Source organism: Eublepharis macularius, chromosome 1, assembly GCF_028583425.1.
Source record: "Eublepharis macularius isolate TG4126 chromosome 1, MPM_Emac_v1.0, whole genome shotgun sequence".
Lineage (NCBI taxonomy): Eukaryota > Metazoa > Chordata > Lepidosauria > Squamata > Eublepharidae > Eublepharis > Eublepharis macularius.
In genome coordinates this window covers 193,026,545-193,050,648 of record NC_072790.1, presented here as the reverse complement: position 1 = coordinate 193,050,648, position 24,104 = coordinate 193,026,545, and the positions used below count along the sequence as shown (strand labels likewise).

General features: G+C 41.1%; 1 protein-coding gene across 2 annotated transcripts; it reads right to left on the bottom strand.

Moving 5' to 3' along the window:
* Positions 1 to 1,794: 1,794 nt before the first annotated feature.
* Positions 1,795 to 19,849, bottom strand: NEK2 (NIMA related kinase 2). 2 transcript variants are annotated; one of them, XM_054997127.1, is made up of 9 exons: positions 19,776 to 19,849; positions 12,712 to 12,929; positions 10,006 to 10,246; positions 8,680 to 8,762; positions 8,379 to 8,505; positions 7,765 to 7,993; positions 6,794 to 6,848; positions 6,649 to 6,719; positions 1,795 to 2,740 (listed from the first exon to the last, which is right to left on the bottom strand). In XM_054997127.1, the coding sequence occupies exons 2-9, from the start codon at positions 12,894 to 12,896 to the stop codon at positions 2,508 to 2,510; spliced, it is 1,224 nt and encodes a 407-aa protein (XP_054853102.1). In that variant the 5' UTR covers positions 12,897 to 12,929; positions 19,776 to 19,849; the 3' UTR covers positions 1,795 to 2,507. The 2 variants fall into 2 exon arrangements, with proteins under 2 accessions (XP_054853102.1, XP_054853101.1); XM_054997126.1 differs by lacking the exon at positions 19,776 to 19,849 and adding an exon at positions 14,553 to 14,695.
* Positions 19,850 to 24,104: the final 4,255 nt, after the last annotated feature.

Genomic DNA, 24,104 nt, shown 5'->3' with positions numbered 1-24,104 from the left:
ATCCATAACAAGTTAAATTTGAAACATTCTGTTAACTTTTATATTTTAAAAAATCTGCTGTAGTTTTACTGTATCTTGCAGAGCAAATGAATACATCAGCTGATAGAACACGTAACTTACAGGTATCATGGAATGATACTAAGTTCAGAGAAATAATGATGTGAGAATACATGAGTTACAAAGTACACAAAAGTATCCCTCTTGTCAAATGCTGGAAATTATGTGGAAAGTCTGCTGTGACAGGGACTTTTTAGATGTCTCATATTCAAGATTTTAATCATTTGGATGCATGTTAATTTATGCGTTCTCATGTAGTTTCATAACCCCTGTAAGGTTCAACTGCTGGTCAGGCATAGTACCAAAAGTTCAGGACTGACTTAAAAAGACAGTTTGTTAGTGTAGGGGACGCAATAGATTTGTTTATAATAATGAACAGTTCTATTACCAGCCATTTAACTTTGCTTTGAGAGTTTTAATGAGCTATCAAGATGTATCCAAGTTCACCTGGTACTATTAATTTAGATTGTAATTATTTTTAGAGGACAATCACGTTAGATTTTCTTGTTCTTGTTGCCTTCTCTATAAAAAGTGCCATGTAAGGGTCTATAGGTCTGGGATGGGGGTAGTATGTATTTCTTCTGTATTCATAGGGTTAATGTGCACCTGTTTGTTTGTTAAGTTCTTTCCTCAGAAAAGAGGTATGCAAAAGATCTAACAGATCTTTCATGCTGCAAGAGGGGAATCTTGCTCTCAGAGTTTGCCTTAGCAGACCTAATTGGAATACATGGTGTTGCATCCAGCCCAATGAAGTTTTAACTCTCCAAGAGCTGGATTCAGTGTAGATCTCCAGACTGAGTGCAAATAAAATAATTCGTCACAGACTGCCTCTGAATCACTGTAAATCGCAGTCCCATCATTAAGGCCGAGTACTTCCCTCTGAAACTTTCGCGTGCAGGAAAACTCATACGTCCCTTTAAAAAAATTAATAAAGGTAAACACCAGAAAGCCAGGTTCAGAACAGTACAGCCTAGTGCTACTTCTCTCATAACTTTTTAATTTACATAGAGCAGCTATTCTTTGTATACAAAGGATACATCAGGGGTCCCTAATGTGGAGGCTGAGGGCACCAGGACACCCACCAACACCTTGCCAGGTGCCCACCGAGTATGGATGGATGGGGCCAGAAGGGGCATTGGCAATCTGATTGGCCATGCTTCAGCAGCAGCTGCCACTTCAACACAAAGATGTTTAATGCATAACTGAAGGTAAGCTATGTGTGTGCTCAGTAAAAGAATTTAAGGTGTCCTGCTAAAGAGAGCTGCTGCCTGAAATCTGAAGAGTTAAAGTTATGCATAACCTTACTCCATTGTGTAGTTGGCTCCCCATCCTCTAGCAGACATTTTTGTGGTCATATTCACCGCCCTGTGTCAGAATTCATTTTCTTTATGAATACAGGAGAGAAAAATAGGTGAAGGATAAATACTTGACCATTTGGAACTGAGAAAGAAGTCAGTTCTAAATGCAAACACCTTGTGCTGGTTGACAGAACAGGTGCACCATCTGCAGGCCATAAGAAAACAGCAGCTTTACAAACCAAAGCTGTTAAGAACAGCTCTAGATTTACTAAATAAAACTCAAAGTGTGGCTCCATATATTGTGCAGCATGCATAAGAGAGGGCAGCCCACATTTCTGCTTTCCATTATGTTTTACCACCTCCAAAGATCTTGTGTCTTTCAGTCCTTGGAATCTGGCCAGCTTTTCAGAAGGGAGATTTTCAAAGTGAGTGGATATATACAACAAACAGTTCTTTTCCTATTTTGTTTTTAAAGCTATTTAATTTATGCAGAAGGACTTTTGAGATAGCTGCCTTTTAACAATAAATGGCTGGTAAACCTGGGAGGGGAGGCTGAGTGAACAGTACTTATACAGCAACAATTAGATACACAAAACTCAAGCTTCTTTTGGAACATGCAATTGTGGTGTTTTTCCATTATGCAATGTGTCGCTAGAACTCTATCATGGCAGTAATCCAAAACTCTGTAACAGGGAAGAAACAGACATTGTGCTCACTGCAGCTTTCTGCTGATAAAGCACTTAGAGAAGATACCCAGTGGGCTTAAACAAGCAGAACACACATATTTGACAGAGCTGAAGAGCAAATGTTTTGCATTCAGTGCTTCATTCCAGCTGAGCAGAATGGCTTCCTCAACCATTCCTGTTTCATGCTCATTGCTAAAATCACATCCCAATCACAACATTTAGTCTACTCCAAAATTTAATGTTAGGACTAGATGGCTCTGTTCAGGCAATACCAGTAAGCAGGGGACATAAGAATGCAAACTGACATGAAAACAGGAGACCTTCATAAAATCTACTGATTTTTTTTTTACAGTTAGAATACTATTTTCCCCGTTTTTTAAAAAACAACTTGCACAGTTTGTCAGCAAAAACTAATTTAAAATACCATAAAACATCTTATTTCTGTACAACAGAACAAGACACTGTTTCAGCGCATCCCAAGGAGCTGCCGGCTCTTCAGCTGATAATGTTTCTCCAGTTCACCCAGTGCTTGGGCCCGCAGGTTAGCAGTGTAGAGGCGCTTCTTCAGATTAGGGAACTTGTCTTGTACGGAGGGGAAATACTCCAGGCTGTCATTCAACTGAGCATTTTCTTTACTTTCCTCACCAAACTGAACCTTCTTTTTTCTCGTGGGGAAGTTTGGCAACGCACCAATATCATCTTAAAAAGAGATAAACACTTGTCAGGACTGAAAAACCAATTTCCTAAACTTTGGTTTCCTCTGTGCACCACCTCGAAGGGGAAACCTTTCAAAATCAGCTACATGGGAATAGCTGGCTGGCAACGGAAGTTTACACAGCCACATCAGGCAATTTGCAAGGTCATACATAGGCTTGACAAAAACACCCTAATTTCCTTATTTCATACAGCTTCTGTTCCACATTGCATTTGCATAAGCAAAGGCAAGCAGATATTCTTGTAGGAGTTTACTGAAGAGGCTGTGCTTTATTTCTTGCATTCAATGTATAAAATGTAGAGGAAGCCTTGATAAACAGGAAACCCACACAACTATTTCATAGCTTTAACTGCTGTGACAATGTCAGTCAATGTTCTTTTTAGAGTTTGTAAAGCTTTATTATGTATTTATTATGCTTATAGTACTGTTCCCTTGTGAGCAAGGGCTGGGTGACGCTGATAATCCAGAAACTGACCAACACAAATGTTAGCACAGCTTTTATCAAAATGCTTATGGAATATGAGGCCTTACCCACTAAAGTGTGCTGCTGAAAAGAATGAAATCATGGCTATCAATTCAGGGCAAGGGAAAATTAGATTTTGGGACAAAAGCATTGTGAAGTCAGTGGTTACCCATGGCATTTTGCAGTGTGAAAAGGTTCTACCCCCGAATGTTGTCGTACTTTAATTGTATTCTAGGGGGGGTACATATGAAAACTTTTATAGTATCTTTCTCTACAATATGCAAACTCTCAGTAGTTTACTATAACGGGGTTGTATCTAGATTTTGCACATAGATTCACCTAGAGATCACTATTACTCCTCATCAGTGGTGGTTACAGAACTTGTTTCTGAAGAACAGAAACGCAAGGTATTTTGTTACACTTTTAGCAGAGAACCTGTGAGATTTTACTTTGCCTATCCTGCAGCAAAAGTTTCACTTCATTTTTTAAAAATTGTGATGAGACCTAAGCAGTGGTGCTAGCTAAGATAGAACACTAATGTTCTGCTGATCTTTGGCAGCATTTCACCCCCCAATCCCTAGTCAAAAAGCTCCAGGTTGTTGCAGCTGCACAAACAAGCAGGGAGATTTTGCATCATTCAATTTAGAGTGCAACATTCTATAGTACAGTTTTTCTGGAACTGCACTCGCTTGTAAGAACACTTTAAAAATCAGCCAAGTTTTATCCTAGTGTAAGCTTTTGATGACTACAGCCTGCCTAAGATGCCAAAGGGATGTACATGTTGTTAGGACCTACTGTCCACTAACACTATCAGAAGGTCATTTACATGCTCATTCTCTTAAGGAAATATATAAGGATTTCCACATATCTGAAATGAGCTGTGAACTAGGCTTGCCACCTCCAGGTTGGGAAATCCCCGCAGATTTGGGGAGGTCTCTCTGTGGAGTATAACGGCATACGGTCCACACTCTGAAGCAGCTACTTGCTCCAGAGGAACTGAACTGTGATCTACAGATCAGCTGTAATTCTGGGAAACCTCCAGGCCCCACCTGGAAGTTGACAGACTTAGCTATGGCTCCCAAAATCTCATTTTTAGTAAATGGTGTTAGTTTTAAAGTGCCACTGCACATTTGTTTTATTTAACATCTGTGAAAAACACCCTTCTCCTCTGTACATAGGTCAAATTATGCAAAAAAAGAAAGAAAAAAAAGAGGGACTCAGTCTTACAGAAGTAGTAATCCTTAGAAGCCAGTAGGAGAACATGTCAATAGCCTAGCATGCACTGTTACAAACCTAAAAATCCGTGTCCAACAAAATAATTTTAGGGAGTCTTTAGCTTCTACTTTGGTTCTACCTTGGAAGTTTCAGCCAGAAAATGTGATTGCCTTTTCCAATACCTGGCCACTCTCAGTACAGGTTTATTGCAGCATCAGCTCTTCTGAGCTATAATAGAACCAACTGGTCTAAGATGCCTCAAGGCTTTTTAGACACTGCCGACTAATACAGCTGCCCCATGAGAATGTCTCATTACCGGTCCTATCCATTTTAGGAAAACTAGGAAGCCTACCTCAGTTACATGTTTTTCTTACAAAGGAAAAATTGACTCTCAAAAATTTATGCCCTGAAAACCTTGTTGGTTTTTAAGGTGTTACTGGAACCAACCCTTGCTCTATTGTTCTCAATTACATCCCAATGCCACATAGTGTGTCCCATGCTGTTAATAAGGTACATCTGCAATGTTGTATAGAGGTTAGAATGTTGAGCTAGGCTCTTGGAGACCCAGCTTTAAATCCCTTCTCTGCCATCTAAGCAGATGACCTTGGGCTAATCATACTCTCTCAGCCTAGACTAGCCTGCAGTTTATTGCAAAGATAGAATGGAGAAGTATGATGTTGTAAGCAGCTTTGAGTCTCCGTGGGGGTGAGGGTAGGGAGTAGTAAAGCACAGTATAAAGATCCAAATACAATCAATACTTTAGAAATGAAACTTTTCTACAACAGGCAATGCAGGGTCCTTTTAGAACAGAAGAGCCAATACAGCCACTCTGTTACCATCACTGCTGATGTGGATTTGCCTGATGAAGCAGCAGAGTCCTTGAAACACTGGGTATCGGTCATCAGATTAGTTCCATTTAGGCTTATAAGCACCCTCTCTACAAAGATTTATTTTAGCCAGACTGATTAGAAGGTAGTCACAGATTTGTATGAAGTTCTCTTCTGAAAAGTGTCTTGGGTAGTATACTGTGCAATTTCAACCAGTGAATATAGGGCCTACTCTATTTAACTGCAAGCTAGAGAGCTGCACAAGCCAGCTGAATAGATTCAGTGAGCCCTTTAATTATGCAACAGTAGCATAGTAAAACTTGACAAAGGTTTGGGCATGGCACGTACCTGAAAAATCAAACCATTAATTTGGTATATTTGAGGAGACTTTGGGCTCATGTTCCTTGAGCTCCAATCCCCTCATGCTGGATGGAAAGTAGCTCTTAAATGACAACTTTGTAACCGATGATGAAAGTATCTCCCCTCAAATCAAGTAAACAATGGACCTTGTCCTTTGGAACCCAGCTTATGCAGCAGATGAACAGTCAAAGTGCAACGATTTAATTGTTTGACTGCATCTAGAATTCTTATTCTAAAGGGCCTTCAAAAGACTGTAGTCCAACATTCTCAAGAGACTTCTAGTCCATAGAAGTCAGGTTTATGCAGGCATTTGTGAACTAAATGGTAAATAAAATATATTTTATTAAGGACCATCTTTAAAGGTCAAAATGTAGTCTACTCCAAAGTGAAAAAACTAACACTAGCATACACTGGTTGAGAGCTAGAAAAGGCCAGTTAATTAGCAGGCTCTGTTCATGCATGATACAAGGTTCCCCTTCTACAGCTTGGATAGAATGTTATCAGAACTGGACTTACAAGCCAAGTATATAGATAATTAGCCAAGCTGGACTGTGTAGGTTGTTCAAGTCTTTGTTTGCCAGAGTGTCAGCAAGGTGTACTCTTGATCAAGGCCAGAGGAATTGCATAAGATTATATTCACAGAATACAGCCCTTCAAGAGGCCTCCTCTGTCCCACAGTTCAGTCTGGTACTCAAACAGGGAGGCTTTTTAAGACCCTGAGAAGGGCAGTGTTCACCACTGGACTATGACCCAGACATACTATCAATCTTATGCTGACATCAGCAGGTATTTCACCTTCATAGCTATATAATATAATATCACTATATATTAATCCCATGGAAGGATGCTTCTGGTCTTTAACATCCTGGAATGATTTGGGGATGAAGGGATCATAAATTCAGGAGGGCTGTAGAGATATATCCAGCACAGAGGCAGTTACCACTAAGATCAGAATTTATATGAAAGCTGGAAGATTCTGCATTCCTGGTTCAGTAGTCCAGCAGTGGCCTCCAATTTCTTCTCCTACCTGGGCTATTTGTTGGCAGCCAAAGTCGATGATCCTTCAACAAGTTGTAATTCTTCATCAAACTCTCAGCCCTGTTTAGAATAGAGTCAGTCAGTGACAGAAAAGTTTCCATTGCAACCAAGGCACTTGACATTTAGGAATATACCTAGAAAGTTTATCTTCTGCAAGTCTCTCCCGAACACACAGCTCCCGCTCTCTCTCTGGAAGTTGGAGACAAGAAGATTCAGATTGATGTTAGCATCCTAGGAAGCATTTTCCTTGAGCAAAAGGGACTAAAAGGTACAGGTCAGAGCAGATAGCTGACTACGATGCTTCCATTTCCCATGGAAAAATGCAGCAGACATTGCACGTGTCTAGTGAAGTCCTATGATGCTACAGACAGTGCTCACTCATCAAAACTGACACAGGCCTATTACACAATAGACTAGATAAACAGGTCCTTAGCAGAAAACACAGAGGCATGTAATGTTTGTATTGTATCTGTGTTTAGCTATAATGAGTAAGTGGGAGATGATTTAACATAAAATATTTAGGTATCACTATTGTGAAACTCCAAGCTAAAATGGATCCAAATTAACTAGGAGACTCCAATTGGTGCAAAACGCTGCAGGGTGACATCAGGAGTGAGCAGTACCACAAATATCGCTCCCATTCTGCAATCACTCCATTGGCTACCTATCAGTTACCATGCCCAGTTCAAGGTATTGGTTATCTCATACAAAGGTCTTCATGGCCTTGGCCTGGCTTAGAATTGCTTATGTTCTGTTCCAGTATTTCTTCAACTCTGTATTGGATTCTTACTAATGCTATGTCTTTGTAAAATTGCACTTATTTACCTTATGGCACTGATTATGGAAATGACCTTGAAACGGTACTCTCACACTGCCTAATCTGCCCTGAGTCTCAGTGAGAAAGGCGGACTATAAATGACATAAGTAAAATAAAATAAATTCATTCTTTGTTTTCCTATTTGACAATACAAGCTAAGTTATCAAGAGATGTGCTGCTTTTCCTGGGACAGTTTAAGCTCACAAAACTGAAGGGATCCACAAGGGACATCCCATCTCTGGACCCAGGATCCTCCCATACATCCTGGGGCAGTGTTTGTTCTCTTACGTTCCAGTCTGTGTTCTCTCTCTTTGATTGCTCTCTCCTTCTCTTGCAGCTGCTGCTCTTTCAGTTTCAGCTCATTCAATGGAGTTCCTGAATGATGTAGTCTCTCTGCCTTTTCTTGCTCACCCGATCTTCGCCCTCTTCTCTCCAAGTTTTTCCCTTGCTCCTCTAACATCAAGTCTGCTATCACTGGGTTTTGCAGAATTTCTTCCACTGAAGGCCGATTGCAGTCCTTGAAGCAGGAAAAGCTCAGAATATGCAATGCTCAACTTTTTACACAAAGGGGGAAATCATTCTGGTTGAGGACATACATTTTGGGATACAAGAAATCCCAAATTATTATTTTATACACACACACCAGGGCTCATGCAGTGTACTCCAGAACTATGTGGATTTTCTGCTCCAACTGCAGCCACTTGTGTGTCATCAGACATTGCTCTGGAAGGTTCTTGGACATTCTTAATTAATGTACAAGGGGTTATGAGAGACCTACAAGCAAAAAAACCTGCATATAAACTGAAAGTGAAGAGGGGTGCTTGGGAGCCCCATGTATGAATAGATAATCCATGTGCATCTTCCTAAATGCACGCTTTATGTTTCTAAGAAGCCACCTTTACCTTTAAGTTCAGCATCTTTGTGATGAGTTCATTCAGCTGATCTGAATAACGGTACGGAATTCGTCTGAACTTTCCCTCCCTTATCTTTTCTGCCAACTCTTTTTGGTTGAAGGCTGTAAATGGAGGCCTAGACAAAGTGAAAAGTACTTTTCAATTTCACATCAAGCAACCCCTTGAGAGAAATACTGCTCAGTTCTGGAACATCATGGCTCCCAACTCTGATTTCAAGAGCATGGCTATACTGAAAAGAAACATATTGTTATTGACAACTTCAAGTACCTGCCTAGAGAACTGTACTTACGAAAGTGCGCACAACTCATATAGCAAACATCCTAGAGACCAGATGTCAGATTTCTCATTGTAGGACATGCGATTTATTTGTTCCTAAAAGTAAGACACAAACCTTAGATTTAGAATCTTACTAATAAATGCACATTAATTAATATACAAGTTAGACAAGACAACCCACCACAGGAATTGGTTAGTGGTATGAAATCAGATGAACTATTCAATTATTCACAAGAGCTTGTGAGTTCAACAATCAAAAGCCATACAGTAACATTTTTAAGTGCAGTTGGATTCCTTGGTAACTTTGCTTGCTTCTCACCACATTAGAGAAGGATTGCTGCTTCTTGAGCCCTTGGTTGGCCATTGCTAGTACTAAAGGAGAGAAAACTTACTACTGTAGCTGTAAGCATTGCAGTGGCCTCTCAGTACAGATTGCTAAAATAGGAGTTAAAATTTGCTTCCCTGAGCAGACAAAAGACATCGACCATTGGTCAGATTTCTAAAACAACCCAGCAGATGCTTAAAAAAAACCTGGCCCAATTAGAGCCAGTGTGGTATAGTTATTAGAGTAGGACTGGGAAGAACCAGGTTAAAATAATCCCCTATCCCCAGCCATGAAGCTCATTAAGTTGTTACCAAAAACCTTCTTCCTCAAAGTTCCTCAGCTCCATCTAGGCTCTCTTTAGGCAGGCTATGCTAATGAGTAGCCAAAATCTTGGGTGGGAGACCAATTCACTGATAGGATATCAGCATGCCTACAGGGGCATGTAAAGCCAGACACCTACCTCGGTCTAGCAATGCAATTTAATTTCATCAGCAAATGCAAGTCTTCCTGAGTGGACAATCTAATTGCTATCAAGCAGCCAGGTGAGCTTGATTACTTTTTACCAATGTTGCCTGAATGTCTCCTACCTGCCTGCCTCAGACATGAGTAAAGCCTCCACACTGCTAGCCCTTTTACCCAGCCAAGAATATTTCCCTGCCTAGTTGCAATCATCTTTTATTACCTTTCTGGGAAGCCCCCCCCCCCAATTAACTCAGTCAGTTCCAGAAAATACATAGATTCTCATCCTGGACTCAATACAAACTCCTATACTTTACAATTATTTGACTGACATTCTTTTGTTCTGGCTTCTATAACTATCCCAATCCCAAATTCGAGCATCTAAGAATACATGCGAAAAGGAGCACATGTGGTTACAGAGTGCCCATGGACAAGTCTTCTCCTAAGCTACCTCATGGGATTCTTGAAAGGATAACAGAGAACACCATGTATGACACCACTACTGTCTTGGAAGAAAGGTAAAATAAAGTGTAATTGATAAAGACAGATACTTACTGGAGACATATAATAGGGCGTACCAACAAATGTTTTTGCAAAACTGGTGTCATGGTGCAGTATTCTGGCCAGTCCAAAGTCTCCAAGTTTCACATTTTTCTTATGATCAAGGAAGATATTTGCTGGTTTTAGATCCCGATGTAGTACAATATGACCACCATCACTCCGCCTATGACACTCCTTCAAGGCCAAGGCCAACTGTGTGAGAACTCGAAGAACAAAGGTTTCATCTAAATAATGTCTTAGAAAAGAGAACAGGACTGGTTATTTTCAGTACTTTTAAGTCAAAGTCGGTTTTGTAGAATTCCAACCACTTCCCTAATTTCCTTTATTTAAGTGACACACAAAACAGAATCAAGTGTGGGACTAGGCATATAGAAGCCATCTATTATTGGTTTACCAGGACCGGGGAGATTTTATTTATATAGAAAAATGTTAAGCTGCCTAAAAATAATACAAACAAAACACTGAAAGCTCAATTAAAATCCAGCATTAAAAGCCCACCCCAGCTTAAAAACATCGACCATAAAAACAGCTCACTGACAGATTAAAGTATTAATACCACCCCGTTAATTAAAGTGTTAATACCTCCCTCTTAATTAAAAAGCTGTGTGAATAGAAATGTTTGGGCCTGACACCAAAAAGAAAGCAAAGTAGGAGCCAGGTGAGTCTCTAGGGGTGGGGGGGTGGGGAGGGCATTTCATAAGTGAGGTGCCACAACTGGAAAAGCCCTGTCTTGGGTTGCCAGTAGCCTCACTTCTAAAGGCAGGGGCACAGAAAGCATGGTTTGTGAGACAGATTTGGCCCCACGGGTGGCTGGACACTCGCCTCCCAAGTACATTCTTTTAATATCTCTCCATAAAAAGAACTGTTGATATTCATTCCTATAGAGAAAAGCAAAGCACTGAATCTGGTACATTTTTTCAGTAAGGCAAAACTTGCCCTCACCTTATTAGACCTGGCAAGACCAACAAGAATCCTGCTGGAATAGCCAGCTTGCAGGTCTATCTGCAGAGCACACAAAGTTATAAAGTTCCCTATAGGTGCCATTACTATTCACAAGCACTCCATCAAGCCATATCTACAAACATTTTGCTAGTTAAAAACAGTAACTGAAGTTTAACTGCACTCTAGTGTCTCTAGAGCCCTAATTATAAGTTTTCCTGAAAGCTTGGTGTTTGAGCTTAGCAGGATCAATCAAGGGTCAAGTTTTCTAGTTGCTTGCAAGACTTAAATATATTGAATAAATGGGATGTGCAATACCTAAACAAATAGATTCTTGCTTAGACATAATTCATAAATGAGATCTGTAATACTAAAACATAGGAATTATTGCTTAATTAGATATAATTAAGCCAAGTGCTGAAAACTAGAGCACTTTGACTATTTTACAATTCTAAATTTAAAAGCTTAAGACTAGAATATCAAAGTTGAGCAAGAAGCAGTATTACTAAGGTGGAGTTTCGCTAAATACTACTAGAGTTAAGGAGAGACATTCCTTGTCTATGGCAGTGACTAGATTGTTTTCTGCACTTTTAATATCCAAGGCAAAAAAGCCTGTTGATTTGGTCTTTTATTGTTACTGGGCTACACTCCATCACATTGTTTTGCTAGAACAGCCTAGCAATGAGTGAATCTATATCCTCAGCCTGAGGGATGTAGATATGGAGATACATTTATGAAGGGCAGTTCTACACTAAGCAAATGTACCACAGTGAGTTACTGTATGAAAAATTAGGGCAATCTGAGGCTCCAGACAAACTTGACATCCATACTCTGTCTTATTTCCCCACCCCCCACCTTGGCTCAGTTTTCTCCAGGACTTTTTTTTTCTTGCTTTTTATGCACAGTCTCTCTATTGTGCTACTGTATCACCATGTTCTCAGAACAATGTGCCTTTGGGCAGCATCACAGAAGGACAGTCTCACTGCAGTCACTATTTTCTCCAAAAAGTTATATTGGTGCTATCACACTATTGCAAAAACCTGCATTTCTCTTCCTGTTGTTTGGCAATATTTCTGATGTCATGATGTAGCAGCACAAATTGGCACAAATGAGGGGAGGGGAGGAGGCATACCTCCAACAATGTCAGTAAACAGAAGAAGAAACAGATTTATGTCCTTCGTGCAACAGAATATCTACATGCAGAAGAAAATCCAGGAGGTAGATTTCGATATCTATCCATGAGGCTCTTCCATTGTAATCCTGCATGCTGCTAATGCCACAACAGCAATTACTACTTGGTGGGAACTACCACAATAAGCAACCATTTGAAGTGCCACAGTGTAACTTGCCAGTGTGTATATATAATCACTTGGCAAAAATCTGTATGTACCAAATAACATTCTTGGGTGATACCAATAGAAACTGACTTCTAAAAGTAGTAGAAAACACCTTCAGCACAAGCATTTTAAGCAGCCTTTTCCTCCTCCCTCTTAGTACTGAATTGTTTACTGGATGTATTATACTGTCTGAAGTTCAACATCCTGTAATTGTGAAATTCAGTTTATAGGATGTATTATACTGTTTCTGTTTCGTTGTTCTTTAAATTGTGTAATCCAGTTTTGCTGTATTGTTCATGATATGCATGACATGGTCTTTATAACTCTTGTAACCTGCCTTGAATCTCAGTGAAAAAGACGTCATTTAGTTTAAGCAATTTTGCAAACAATGGCAAAATAATTCAAAGAGGTTTGTTTTACATGCCTTTCTTTGGTACATTTAGCTATCAGAGTAGCCAAGTCTCCTCCTTCGCAGTATTCCATCACTATATAAAGAGTTGTATTTGTTCGGTCAATTATACGATCATAATAACGGACAATGTTTGGGTGTTTAAGCTCACGGAGCAAGTTCACTTCAGAAACAAGCATTTGTTTCTCTGATTCTGTCATAGATCCATAGTCAAGTTCTTTCCAGACTAACACCTGAAAAAAATTGAGAAAGCCATCTCAAGTATAACTTTTGTTTAATTGCACTGGAACTTTGAAATTCATTGGCTTAAGTGTGCAGCCAGTCACATCTTGCAATTAATTCTATAAACTAAGACTTGGCGATCCTAGATGGTTTAAAAAAGAAATTAGTCAAATTCCTGCAGGAAAGGCCCACCAGCATTTATTAACCACAGTAGCTATATGGAACCTTCAAGTTCAGAGCCACTGTACCACTAAGTACTCATAGCTGAGGGAGACAACGGCTGGAGCCTTCATGTCCCACTGGTGGGTTTCCCAGGGACATCCAACTGATCACAGCAGGAAACAGGACACTGGAGTAGATGGATTGTTGGCCGAGTACAGAAGGGCTCTTATGTTCTCAGAAAAGGTTTAGTCATCAATCTGTTACCACCTGACAAGTCAATATTACCATTCCAAAATGGTTTTGAGTGGGACAAACATGGCAGAGATTGCCATGCCAAATCCAACCAACCAGGTACATACTTGTAGAAGTTGAAGAAAGTCCTGCTGAGACAGGAGATCCCCCCAATCACGTATCAGAACCAGAGGGCTTAATGCCCATTCCCAGAAGTCCTTTAAAACAGAAGAGTTTCTCAACTGGTGATGCTGCGCTGTATAGCTACAGAACTTCTAAGAGTACATTAATCTGGGTTTCATGCACCACCTAGAATACAAAGTGTTGCAAACCCCATAGCGGCTGGCACAGGAACCAACACAACAAGTAAACTAAAACCTACTTGGCTACCTCCCCCACTATCTGAGGGACCAAGACCTGTCTCATCTTATGAGCTCTGCAGGTGGAGAGTAAGGTAGAAACAGGACCAACAACAGCAGTTGGTAAGCAAGTGGGGGGGGGGGGTCGAGGAGCAGGAATAGCCTTTTTACAGCCTTTCATTTGATGAGCTGTTTTTACTCCACAAGGGTAATATATCCTTTAACAGACTGTTAGAACAAAATATACTGAAACAGAAGCCCCAAGACTCATACACTTTCCCATTCAAACAAGCAGCAGATGGGCTTGCCGCGGGTGGGGGGGGGGGGCGGAACACCAGGCCAGCAGAGAAGCACACAACTTTCCTTGCAAGGCCAGGCTGTGGCAAGGAGGGCAGGCTCTGGAGCAGAACCGAATTGCATGTAGTTGTCTACAGGTTAGGGCTGGACTCATACATACCACTTACCCTACCATAAGTTTTCACGAGTCAAAGTTCAGTTCGCCACATACTTTGGATGGCCGTTTTATGCACCTGAGCTTATACATGTCGCTTAATTGGTACGTGTAAACAGGACTGTTTTGGGTGAACACTCTGTGCTCATGGTTTTGACTCACAACAGCTTACGCTAGAATAAAAATCTGTTTGCCTTTACCGTGCTAGAGGCGACCCGTGTAGTTTTCACGGATGAATATGGTTAATCCACTAGAACACTTAAGACACCCTTTATGGGCACGCGCGGAGAAGGGGGTGCGATGCAGCCCAGCCATACAGGGGTAGGTTTCGGGACTTCGCACGTGTGACCTCGGGACACTGCTTCCCACGCAGCTCCAACAGCAGCCCAGAAGCCCCAGGGGGCGCCCTAGCAGCCTTCCGCCACGTTTACCTTGCTATCCACCTTCCGACGCACTTTCTGGCATCTGCCGTAGGAACCGGCACCAATAGTGACGAGCACCTCGTAATCCTCGGGACGGCTCGGCATCCCCAATGATGCGCAAAAAGCCCCTCAGTAAGCAATAAGTGCCTCCCTCCCCGCCGCGCTGAAGTTTAAATGCGCCGCGCCTGCCGCTAATTGGCCAAAGGTCTAGGCCTCGCCCACAAACACCTGTGCGCTTTCTGATTGGCCCCCCAGTTACAAGTCCAACACGACGTGCAACGGCTGCTTCAGCAGGCCGCCAGGCAACTGTCGACCGTGGCGCCTGAGGCGGCGCGAGTCAGCGGAGTCGCGAACGCCACGCCCCTCAGGGCGCGGACCGTGGGCTGCCACTCATAGTACGTCATAGGGAGAAGTAAGGTTGGATTACTAAAGGCTCTCTGTTCTGCTCCGCTAGGTGAAAGCGAGGAGTGCGCACGCGTACTGGCAGACAGGCAGACGACAAGCTTTCGTTTAAAACAGGCACGCCTAGGCAGGGGTGTGGGGTTTTTTTGTACTTTGAGATTTTGTTTCTGCAAACCGCGCTTTCATTAGAGTTCCAGAGGAGTTAGCCGTGTTAGGCTGCAGTAGCAATTTGCTATTTCATTAGAGTAACTCTGGGGCTGTTTTAAGCAAAATTATTGGATGCTGGTGCGTGGGAAAGAGCCAGTCAGCACCGAGGGCCAATTAGAGGCAAGTGTTTGGGACGCCGGAGAGCGTTACAATGAAGGAAGCAACTATGCAACAAAATCGGTTTTTATTTATTTCCATTACTTGGAAACAGAACCCAGTGTCTTTCCACCACACCGACGAGGCTGTAAGGAATGAAAAAGACTTGTTCGTTGCGGGCTGTAGCTGACTCCCTCTGCTGGCACGGAGGTCTCAGCCTTGATGAAGAATGCTCATCGAGAATCAGAATCTCTCACTATGTTTTTTATTTCGCCCTCATCTCAGACATGGAAATCTGGATGATATCTCCATGCCTTGGAGTGCACGCTGTAAATGGTTTTACCTGGGTTGCCCTCTGAGTTACTATAAGAAAGTAAGCAACATTTGTAGGGGCTGTTGGTCCCTGAAAAAAATCCAGACACAACAATGTTGCTTTTTTGCTCGGACCGAACAACAAAAGAGATGAATGGCATGGTGGAGGACTGACCGACCGCTCGCTTAGCGTCTTTCACTTTAGCAGGGCTGCCGCCTTACCGAGCAGCTTGGTTTGGCTCCTCTGGAAATACAGCAGCCCTGGGCTAGTAGGGAAGGCTGGCTCCAGTCCCTAGGGAAGGGAAGCAAGTGCCAGTGGTGCAACAGGACTTGGCCATGAAGCTTTCTGCATGACCACTCTCTTTCAGCCTGACAGTGAAGGATGAGAGAAAAGACAGCTTCCCCCCACAGGTTTTGCATGCAACTGGGAGTGTTTGGGGGGGGGGAGCATTGTCCCCTAATTGTCCACTTTCCTTGTTTTCCCTTCTTTTGCTCCAGTCTTTCTCAAATTTTGTTTGGTACAATCTTTTTGGAAAGACCACACAATCAAAGCAAGTTTGTATGCTGTGTGGACAGGAACATGTGCATTTATACAGTGTTTTTATTCTTTGAAGAGCTTATTGTACACGATCTTATTTAGATCCTTACAGGAACCTTCTAAAGTAGGCCAGTATTATTATCCGCTTTTAGCAGATGGGGATCTCAGAGTGTGACTTGCAATAGGCCAGATTTTAGCAAGAGGAATCCTTAACAGCAGGAATTAACCACTCCACTAGTCTGCTGCCTGCAGTGTTAGCAATCAGAACCCCTTCCCATACTAAAAGGGCAGTTTGTGGATATGGAATATCATAAACCCCTTTGCCATAAGTCCTAGACATTGCCTGGCCCCAGGTGAATGGGTGCCAGCTTGCATGGAGACTGGAAAGTTACCAAGCCATGAGTCAGAGAGGGGGGTGTCTGACTGACAGCCCTCCATGCCAGAGAGCAGCACAGCTAAGGAGGCTTCCTGAGACAATTCCCTGCCTAATCTTATCAACACCTTCATCTACCTCCCCTCTCCCACTTACCTAATCAAGGCTAATCGGCAACTTAATAGCCTTGCCTAGTACTTACCAGGTTGTCCAGCAATATTTTTACCTATAGTCCATACCAGATAGTCAGGGAGATCCTACCCCTCCTGCTGCAGTTTAGATATTGATATCCTCCTTTTCTCTCAAATCCACTCTGGGCCCACTTGCAGGGAGAGTGTACTATAAATTAAATAAATAAATAAAATGGGGACCCAAAGCAGCTTACACTATTGTTCTGTACTGCTCCTCAGAATAGCCCTGTAAGGTAGATTAGGCTGAGAGAGAATGACCAAACTAAGTAAGCTATCCCAACAAAATGGGGATTTGGGGATTTGAACCTGAGACTCCCAGATCCTAGTGTGATCATTCTTGGCTGAGCTTTTGAGTATTCCATGAAGATGTCTCCAAGAAGCATCTGCCTTACAATTGTGCCCTCCTTTAATTATTTGAAGGATTTATACACCACCTTTCATTTAGATGGCCCCCAATGTGGCTTACAAACTGATCAAGTAAAATCTTTTTAAAATCCTTATTTAAAAAACCCTCTGGTCAGTGGCATGGCCCATAGTGTCCTTCCTCTCAGGCCTACCAGCTCTGATTAACTGTCAGTTGATCAGAAAGTTCTTTCTGACAGGGAGGGAAGTGAACAAGGAGGCTATTCTTTCTGAGAGGGAGGCTGTCAATGACATTGGGATTCTCACTTTCATTGCTGAAAGTGAGTGGATAAGTAGGGTTGCCAACTGCCAGGAGAAAAAATATAGAGACAGTAGAGGTTTAATGTGTGGAAATGGCATGGAAGTAAATAACATCCTATTGAAGTCATTAAAAGGACAGGACACTTTTTTCCTGCAGGCAGGTAGCAACCCTATGGATAACTGATTGCTATTCAGGACTAAAAGCCCAGTGTGAAAACAACCATAGACCTCATCTTCTCACATAGAACAGGAAGAGAGAGGTGATTTAAATCTCTGAGCTGGGAACCTTTCAAGCAAGACAGAGGCTTTCTGCCTACCAGGCCCAATTGTGTCGAAGTACACAGGCATAATTTTATGTGCCATTCCCATTCTCTCCAAAGCACATCAGCATCAATCCTGCTCAACCTTGAAAGGAAGATGCCAGAATGCTTTGTTGCTCTGTACATAATTGCTTGACTTCGTTCAGCCCTAATAGCTTAGGGTCTTCCTATTCACTGTATGATTATTGCTGTTGAAATCCATTAGAGCTACTCCAGCCCCATTTTCACCCCCACCATCCCACTAGCTCTGAGTTCTTTTACATTTGTTAGCCCTCTACATAAGTCCTCAGAGCACGAATTGTTTTATTTATTTTTAAATAACTTTGTTTAAATTACAAAACATTTTTCAGATCCCTGTGGAAGTTTTATTAACGTTGGAAGAAGAAAATAAGAATTAGATAATGCATTTTTGCAGTGATCTTATTTACTGTAATTTGACTCAAACCAGTGACAAAGAGTGGTGATCTACTGGTTACTTCCAAATGATTAAAGGAATTTATTAAGCTTCCATATGGCCATTTCAAAGCATTAAAAGAATAGTAAATCTTTTACTATTTGGGGTGTGAATTATATGGCATCATACCCCACTGAGATATTAAGAACATGTGAACTAGAGGCTAAATTTTTGCAATAGTCTCATAGTGATTTTATTTAGAAATTTCTAAAATGGAATGGATTGGGGGATTACAAAGTTAGTAAATCCAACACATTAGAAGTTTTTGTTTAAATGACAAAACGTGAATGTAATTTGATGAGGAGCTGTCGCTCACTGTTAGGTGATAGGACCAGTTGTACAGATAAGAGAATACAAATTGGATTGCAGTTATCCTATTTGTTTATTGTAATTTTTCATTTCTGTAACTATGATAGTGTTGAATGTTGTCTATGTTGGTAATCCCTCTGGAAATTTTAAGAACATTTAGAATGGGGCAGGGGGGACGGGACATTATGGTCTTCCAAGACATTTTGTTTTGCCATTTGGAGACAGTCCCTAAAGATCTCTCAATGAATTCCTATGATCATTCTGAAGGAATCAATAGATTCCATTAGCCACTCACAAGACGCTTCCATGTTTAGATGGGTAGTAAAAGAGTTTTACCCCACTGACTTCAATCAAACCAAAGTGATTAAATCTGAGTTTCATGGGATTAAATGATTTGTGGATTGGATTATAAATATCATATTTTACTTGTTACAAAAACAATGTTGGTTGCAGTGTTATAAAATGTCCATTGGATGGCAGTTTGTCTCTATGTCTTGGATTCCATTAGGCAAAAAAAAGAGCAAAGTCTTGTAGCACTTTGAATATTGAAACCTATATTGTATAAACTTTTGTAAATTGGAGTCCATTAGATCAGATGTATGAAGATGGCGCATATATGTTTACAAGCGTAGAGAGAAAATAACTGTAAACAAACAAAAGGACATTGAATAAACAAAAGAGCATCAAATGTAAGAGGCATGGTTGTTCTATGATATTGGATATAAAACTCAAATTCATTCATTGATTTCCCTTGTGTGTGAGGACACACAGACTTTTTAAAAAATAAATAAATTCAAAATAACAGAACCCATTAGCAACAGCAATCATGGGTGATATAACACTATCTTTATAGCCTCCCAATGTTAATTTAACACTACACCAGTGGTTAATAAATAATGAACAGGACAGGCAATTGCCAGCTGGACAGAGAGGGAAATGTCCTGTCCCTTTAATAGAGATTTAATGAGTGGAAGTGGTTGAACCTTCCATGGTATGAAGGTAAACAACATCACCTGGAAACTGCTTGTAGATCAAACTAATATTAAAAGGCTAGCTAGAAGAACTGGTTTAAAAGTTGGGAACCCCGTTAGTAAAGAATATCTAGAAAGAAAGAAATGCACAGCTACTGTCTGTTATTCTCCTGTCATACTATAATTGTATGCATTTTTATTATATTTTTATATCCTGTGAGCAAATAAGTGTTCAAAACATACATACTAATAATGGTTAGCAGGTTTTTAAATGCATTTTTCACATAATAAATATTCTCTCATGTCTTCTGTTAATTCTATTTTCAAGTTAACAAGTTTTGAGTGTGGTGAAAGAGAAATTAGTCAAGAAATGCTGCTGTGTGCAGAATTACCAACCTCAAGGTAGGGATCTTGATTTTTTCCCAGGATTTTAGTTGATTTCTAGACTACAGAGAATCAGATCTCCTGAATGAAATGGCAGCTTTGGAAGGTGGACTCTCTGGCATTACATCCCTGCTGAGCTCCCTCCGCAAACTCCACCCTTCTCTGGCACTGACTCCAAGCTTCCAGGAATTTTCCAAGTTGTAGATGGCAGTCCCGACTGTGTATCTTTTTGCCATTCTGGGTGAAGTTTGCATGTCTCTTATTGACTGGTTTCTCAGAAACTGAAAATATTAGCAAAATGTAACCTCGAACTCATCATTCATAAAATCCTACACACCCTAGTCTGGAAGAGCCTTGGCTCATGCACTCTCTTCTCCCCTCTCATGTACAACTTCCTTTCCCATTCAACCCTGAATCTGAAGCCCCCGTTGACTTCAATAAGCCTAACTGCATAGTAAGTAGACTGCAGCTTGGTTTATGTTAAATATAGGGAATTGCAACATTTTTTCTTGATCTGGGAAGACTTGCTATAACAAAAATAATAACATTCAATTTATATACCACCCTTCAGGACAACTTAATGCCACACTCAGAGCAGTTTACAAAGTGTGTTATTCTCACACAATCACTCTGTGAGGTGGGTGGGGCTGAGAGAGCTCCGAGAAGCTGTAACTGACCAAAGGTCACCCAGCTGACTTCAAGCAGAGGAATAGTTCATCAAACCTAGTTCTCCGGTTTAGAGTCCTGCCGCTCTTAACCACTACACATAAAAAGCTACCAACCTATGTGGCAGAACTCTGTTGAATACACTGGGATATTCTGAACAAATATGCATAGGACTGCTGTCAATTTGTCTATATTCTTTACCCAGAATTGTGATCCTAAACATACTTGCATGGAAGCCAAGTTTTCAAATGCTAGATTGAGGCATTTGTGGATCAATTATGCTGAAGTTCTGTATCCCATTTTGGGTCAACTTAATATTTTTTAAAAACTACCGACATCAATATGTTAGACCTAGTATTCTAATTCTATTGCTCATAAGCTTTCAGTCAAACTAGAGGATGCATATATAAGGTTGCCAACTGGTTAGAGAAAAAAATCTTGTGTTCCTGACCCACTTTTTTTTTTAATGAGAAGGCATGGACAGTGAAAGCTTCTCATGGCTTGGAGGTAAATAATGTTACCTGATAATCAATTGCAGATCAATTTGATATTAAAAGGACAGCTGAAGGGCAACCCTACACATACCTGAGCAGAAATCCTAAGCACTCTCTCTTGAAAAAAAAGAATTATTTCCAAAAAAAATCTCTTTAGGACTGACATGTTGAAACAGTAATTGCACAGCAGCACGTAGAATGACCACCACCACAATCTGTTCTGGCCTCTCTAAAAATAAAATCACAAAGAGCAGCACGACATTCATATTGTCTCTGCAGCTGTTAAGAGCAACTGAATGATTAAGCAGAGAATGGCCTTTTTTTGGTTACTTTTGGTGCAGCTGGATGAGAGAGAGAGTACTGAACGAATCATCAGCAATTCTGGTTATAATGATCTTACAGTAAGGATCGTTTTACATTATTAGTAGCATAAATAGGTAATAACAAGGACAATAAAATTACAAAAAATGTATCAAGTTGCCTTAAACTGTTATTGTACTTCAAATATCTTGGTTTCAAACTTCCCCCATGCAGCACAATCCTAAAAGCGATTAAGCAAAACAGAGTTCTCCTAACTGATTTACTGCCCAGTAAGTGTGCTTGGTTAGGATTGTTACTTTAAACTTGTAAAAAGGGGACAGATGTCACTAAGTCCTCTGAACTGTGTATCTCCATTTCTAATTAAACCTCTGCACTGCAGTGTCAGCATCAAAAGCTAGTAATGATTAACTTTGGGATAAGTTTTAAACTTGTTTTCTTAGGATGAACTTGTGCTTGGCAGAATTGCCAGCTTTTCGAATGGCCACTCTAGCAATGCCTTGGAAAGCAGGTGAATACACAGACATTAGCTTAGCACCATGCTTTGAAAAGTGTCATTGGCTGACATTTCTCATGCAGTAGTTAAAGGTATAACAGCAGGATTGGCTATTCCCCTGAGGACCCCCACAGCCCTAGTGTTTAGTGGCATGCCTATTGAAGTAAAGTACATACAGAGCAATACATGCAAATACAATCAAATGCAACTACCTACCATTTCTGGCCAGAAGTACCATATGATGTAGGAATTTCTTTATGTATAAAGCCAATGGGTGCATTGCGTGCTGGGGGCGGGGTTTGTCTCATAGGTTAGGATAAATATTAAGAAGTTTATAATCTGAGGGGTCTCATTTTCAGCTCTTTGAAGCTTGTCAAAAACTATAATTAATAAAGGAGGAAATAAGAGCAACAGAAATACATAAAATGCTCAAAAGCAGCATTTAGAAATAACTTGATGAAAAGATAAAGATCAAGCCCAGAATGGCAAAAAAAGCAAGCATTTCTCTAACAATTGGAGTGTCAGAATGGTATTGGTATGCTTGTTTATTGGCCATTTTTACTCCTTCTCATCCTCTTTATTGATTCCAAGTACAGTAATCTGACCCTGTTCAAAGGTTCCCAAGTAACATAAGACAGTAAAACAATCTCATGTAAGCCAGTGGAGTAAGTTTAAAAAAAAAAGATTTTGCAACCAAAGACTTGTTTAGAACTAACAACAGGATTATTTCAATAACATCTATTTCCTTAGATGCAGAGGCCTTTCCCTCAGCCTCACTCTGCTCATTTGAAGGGCAGAAGCGGAAGAGAAGCTACATAAATGCTACTCTACTCATGCAGGGAGTGTTCCTAGTGGCTCAGAGGCCCTGCATGCATACAGCTCTTATTCTGACTGTCAGGTCTTGCCAGATAAGTCCTCAAGTGCTTCACTTCTCACACTCAGGTCCTCAGACAGGATCATTGGCAGAAGTGACAAAAGGTGGGTAAGCACAGTGTTAATTATAGCAGAACATTCCTGCCCCTGGGAATGGGAGACAGTTAAGGTTTTGGCATGAAGTGTCCAGGCCTAGGGAAGAAGGGAACAGGGAGGAATGAGTTCATAACAGCTCTCAGGGAGGACTGGCTCCAGCTGGCACTCCAAGGCCACGTTCTCAAGCCGGCTGGGAAGACGAAAGCAAAACACCTGCAAGATAAGCAGTTAACAGCCAAGTAGCAATTAAGATCTCTTTATTCATTCTCAGAGGAACAGAGCATTATGCATAGGCACAGTCATGGCAGATATACTGGGGTGTATCTGACACTGACATCCAGTTGAACATGGGGAAGTCAGGAGCCAGAGTAACATGTACAATCTGTGAATTGATGAGCATAGAAAGCTATCTTATAGAGAGTCAGACCACTAACCCATTTAGCTCAGTGCTCTTGACTCTGACTGGCAGTTGCTGTACAGGGCCTTTCGGGCAGGAAAAAAGTTCTTTCCGAGCTAGAGTTGCCAATTTACAGGTGGGGCTGAAAATCTTTTGGAATTACAACTGATCTCCAGACTACAGAGATCAGTTCCCCTGGAGAAAGTGGCTGCTTTGGAGGGTGGCATTTGGATGGCATTATATCCTGCTGAGGTCTCTCCTCTCCCCAGGCTCTCTAGGCATTTCTCAGCCTAGAGTTTGTAACCCTGTTCCCCACTAATGCAGTCCTTTCAGTTGAGATACTAGAGACTCAACCTGGGAAGTTTTAGTTTCCCAGGACTGGCATCATAAGATCCAGTTGTAACTACTGTTCTTCATACAACTTCCCACTTGTCCATACATTTCTGTGATGGCAAAGGTGCTTCTTAAAGTCCTCCCCATCACAGAAAGAGGTGTAGTTCAGTATAAGCACAGCCTGGACACAAACCCACATTATTATGGGGTTTTGCAAGGCTCCTGCCCTCTGCCATAGCTGAATGTCAGGCAAATTCAACAACTGCAGCTTCTTCCAGAAATGAAATAACAGGGAAGAACTCTGGCTTTTCTGTCTGCCATGTGCCTGTTGAAGTGACATGGGAACTCTGCCAGTACAAGGTGGCAACTCAATATCTTACTGCTTTTGAAATTTTGTCATTATAAGCGATTACATTTTTCTCCATACCAGTCTTCCTTCCTTCCTTTCTTGTGTAGTAATACTATATTCATTACAATTATAGCACATTACATTACAATTCCCCTTTGGGGAATGAATAAATCCTCCTTGTTGGTAAGGCTGCTGTCTGTTCATCCTGCCCTTAAAGAGCTCAGATGGTCATGTTCCTTCTTCCCCAGGATCGGGCAGATTATAATCTACACAAATCAATTAATTGGCATCAGTGGAAGTTATGGTAGGAAATTATGAT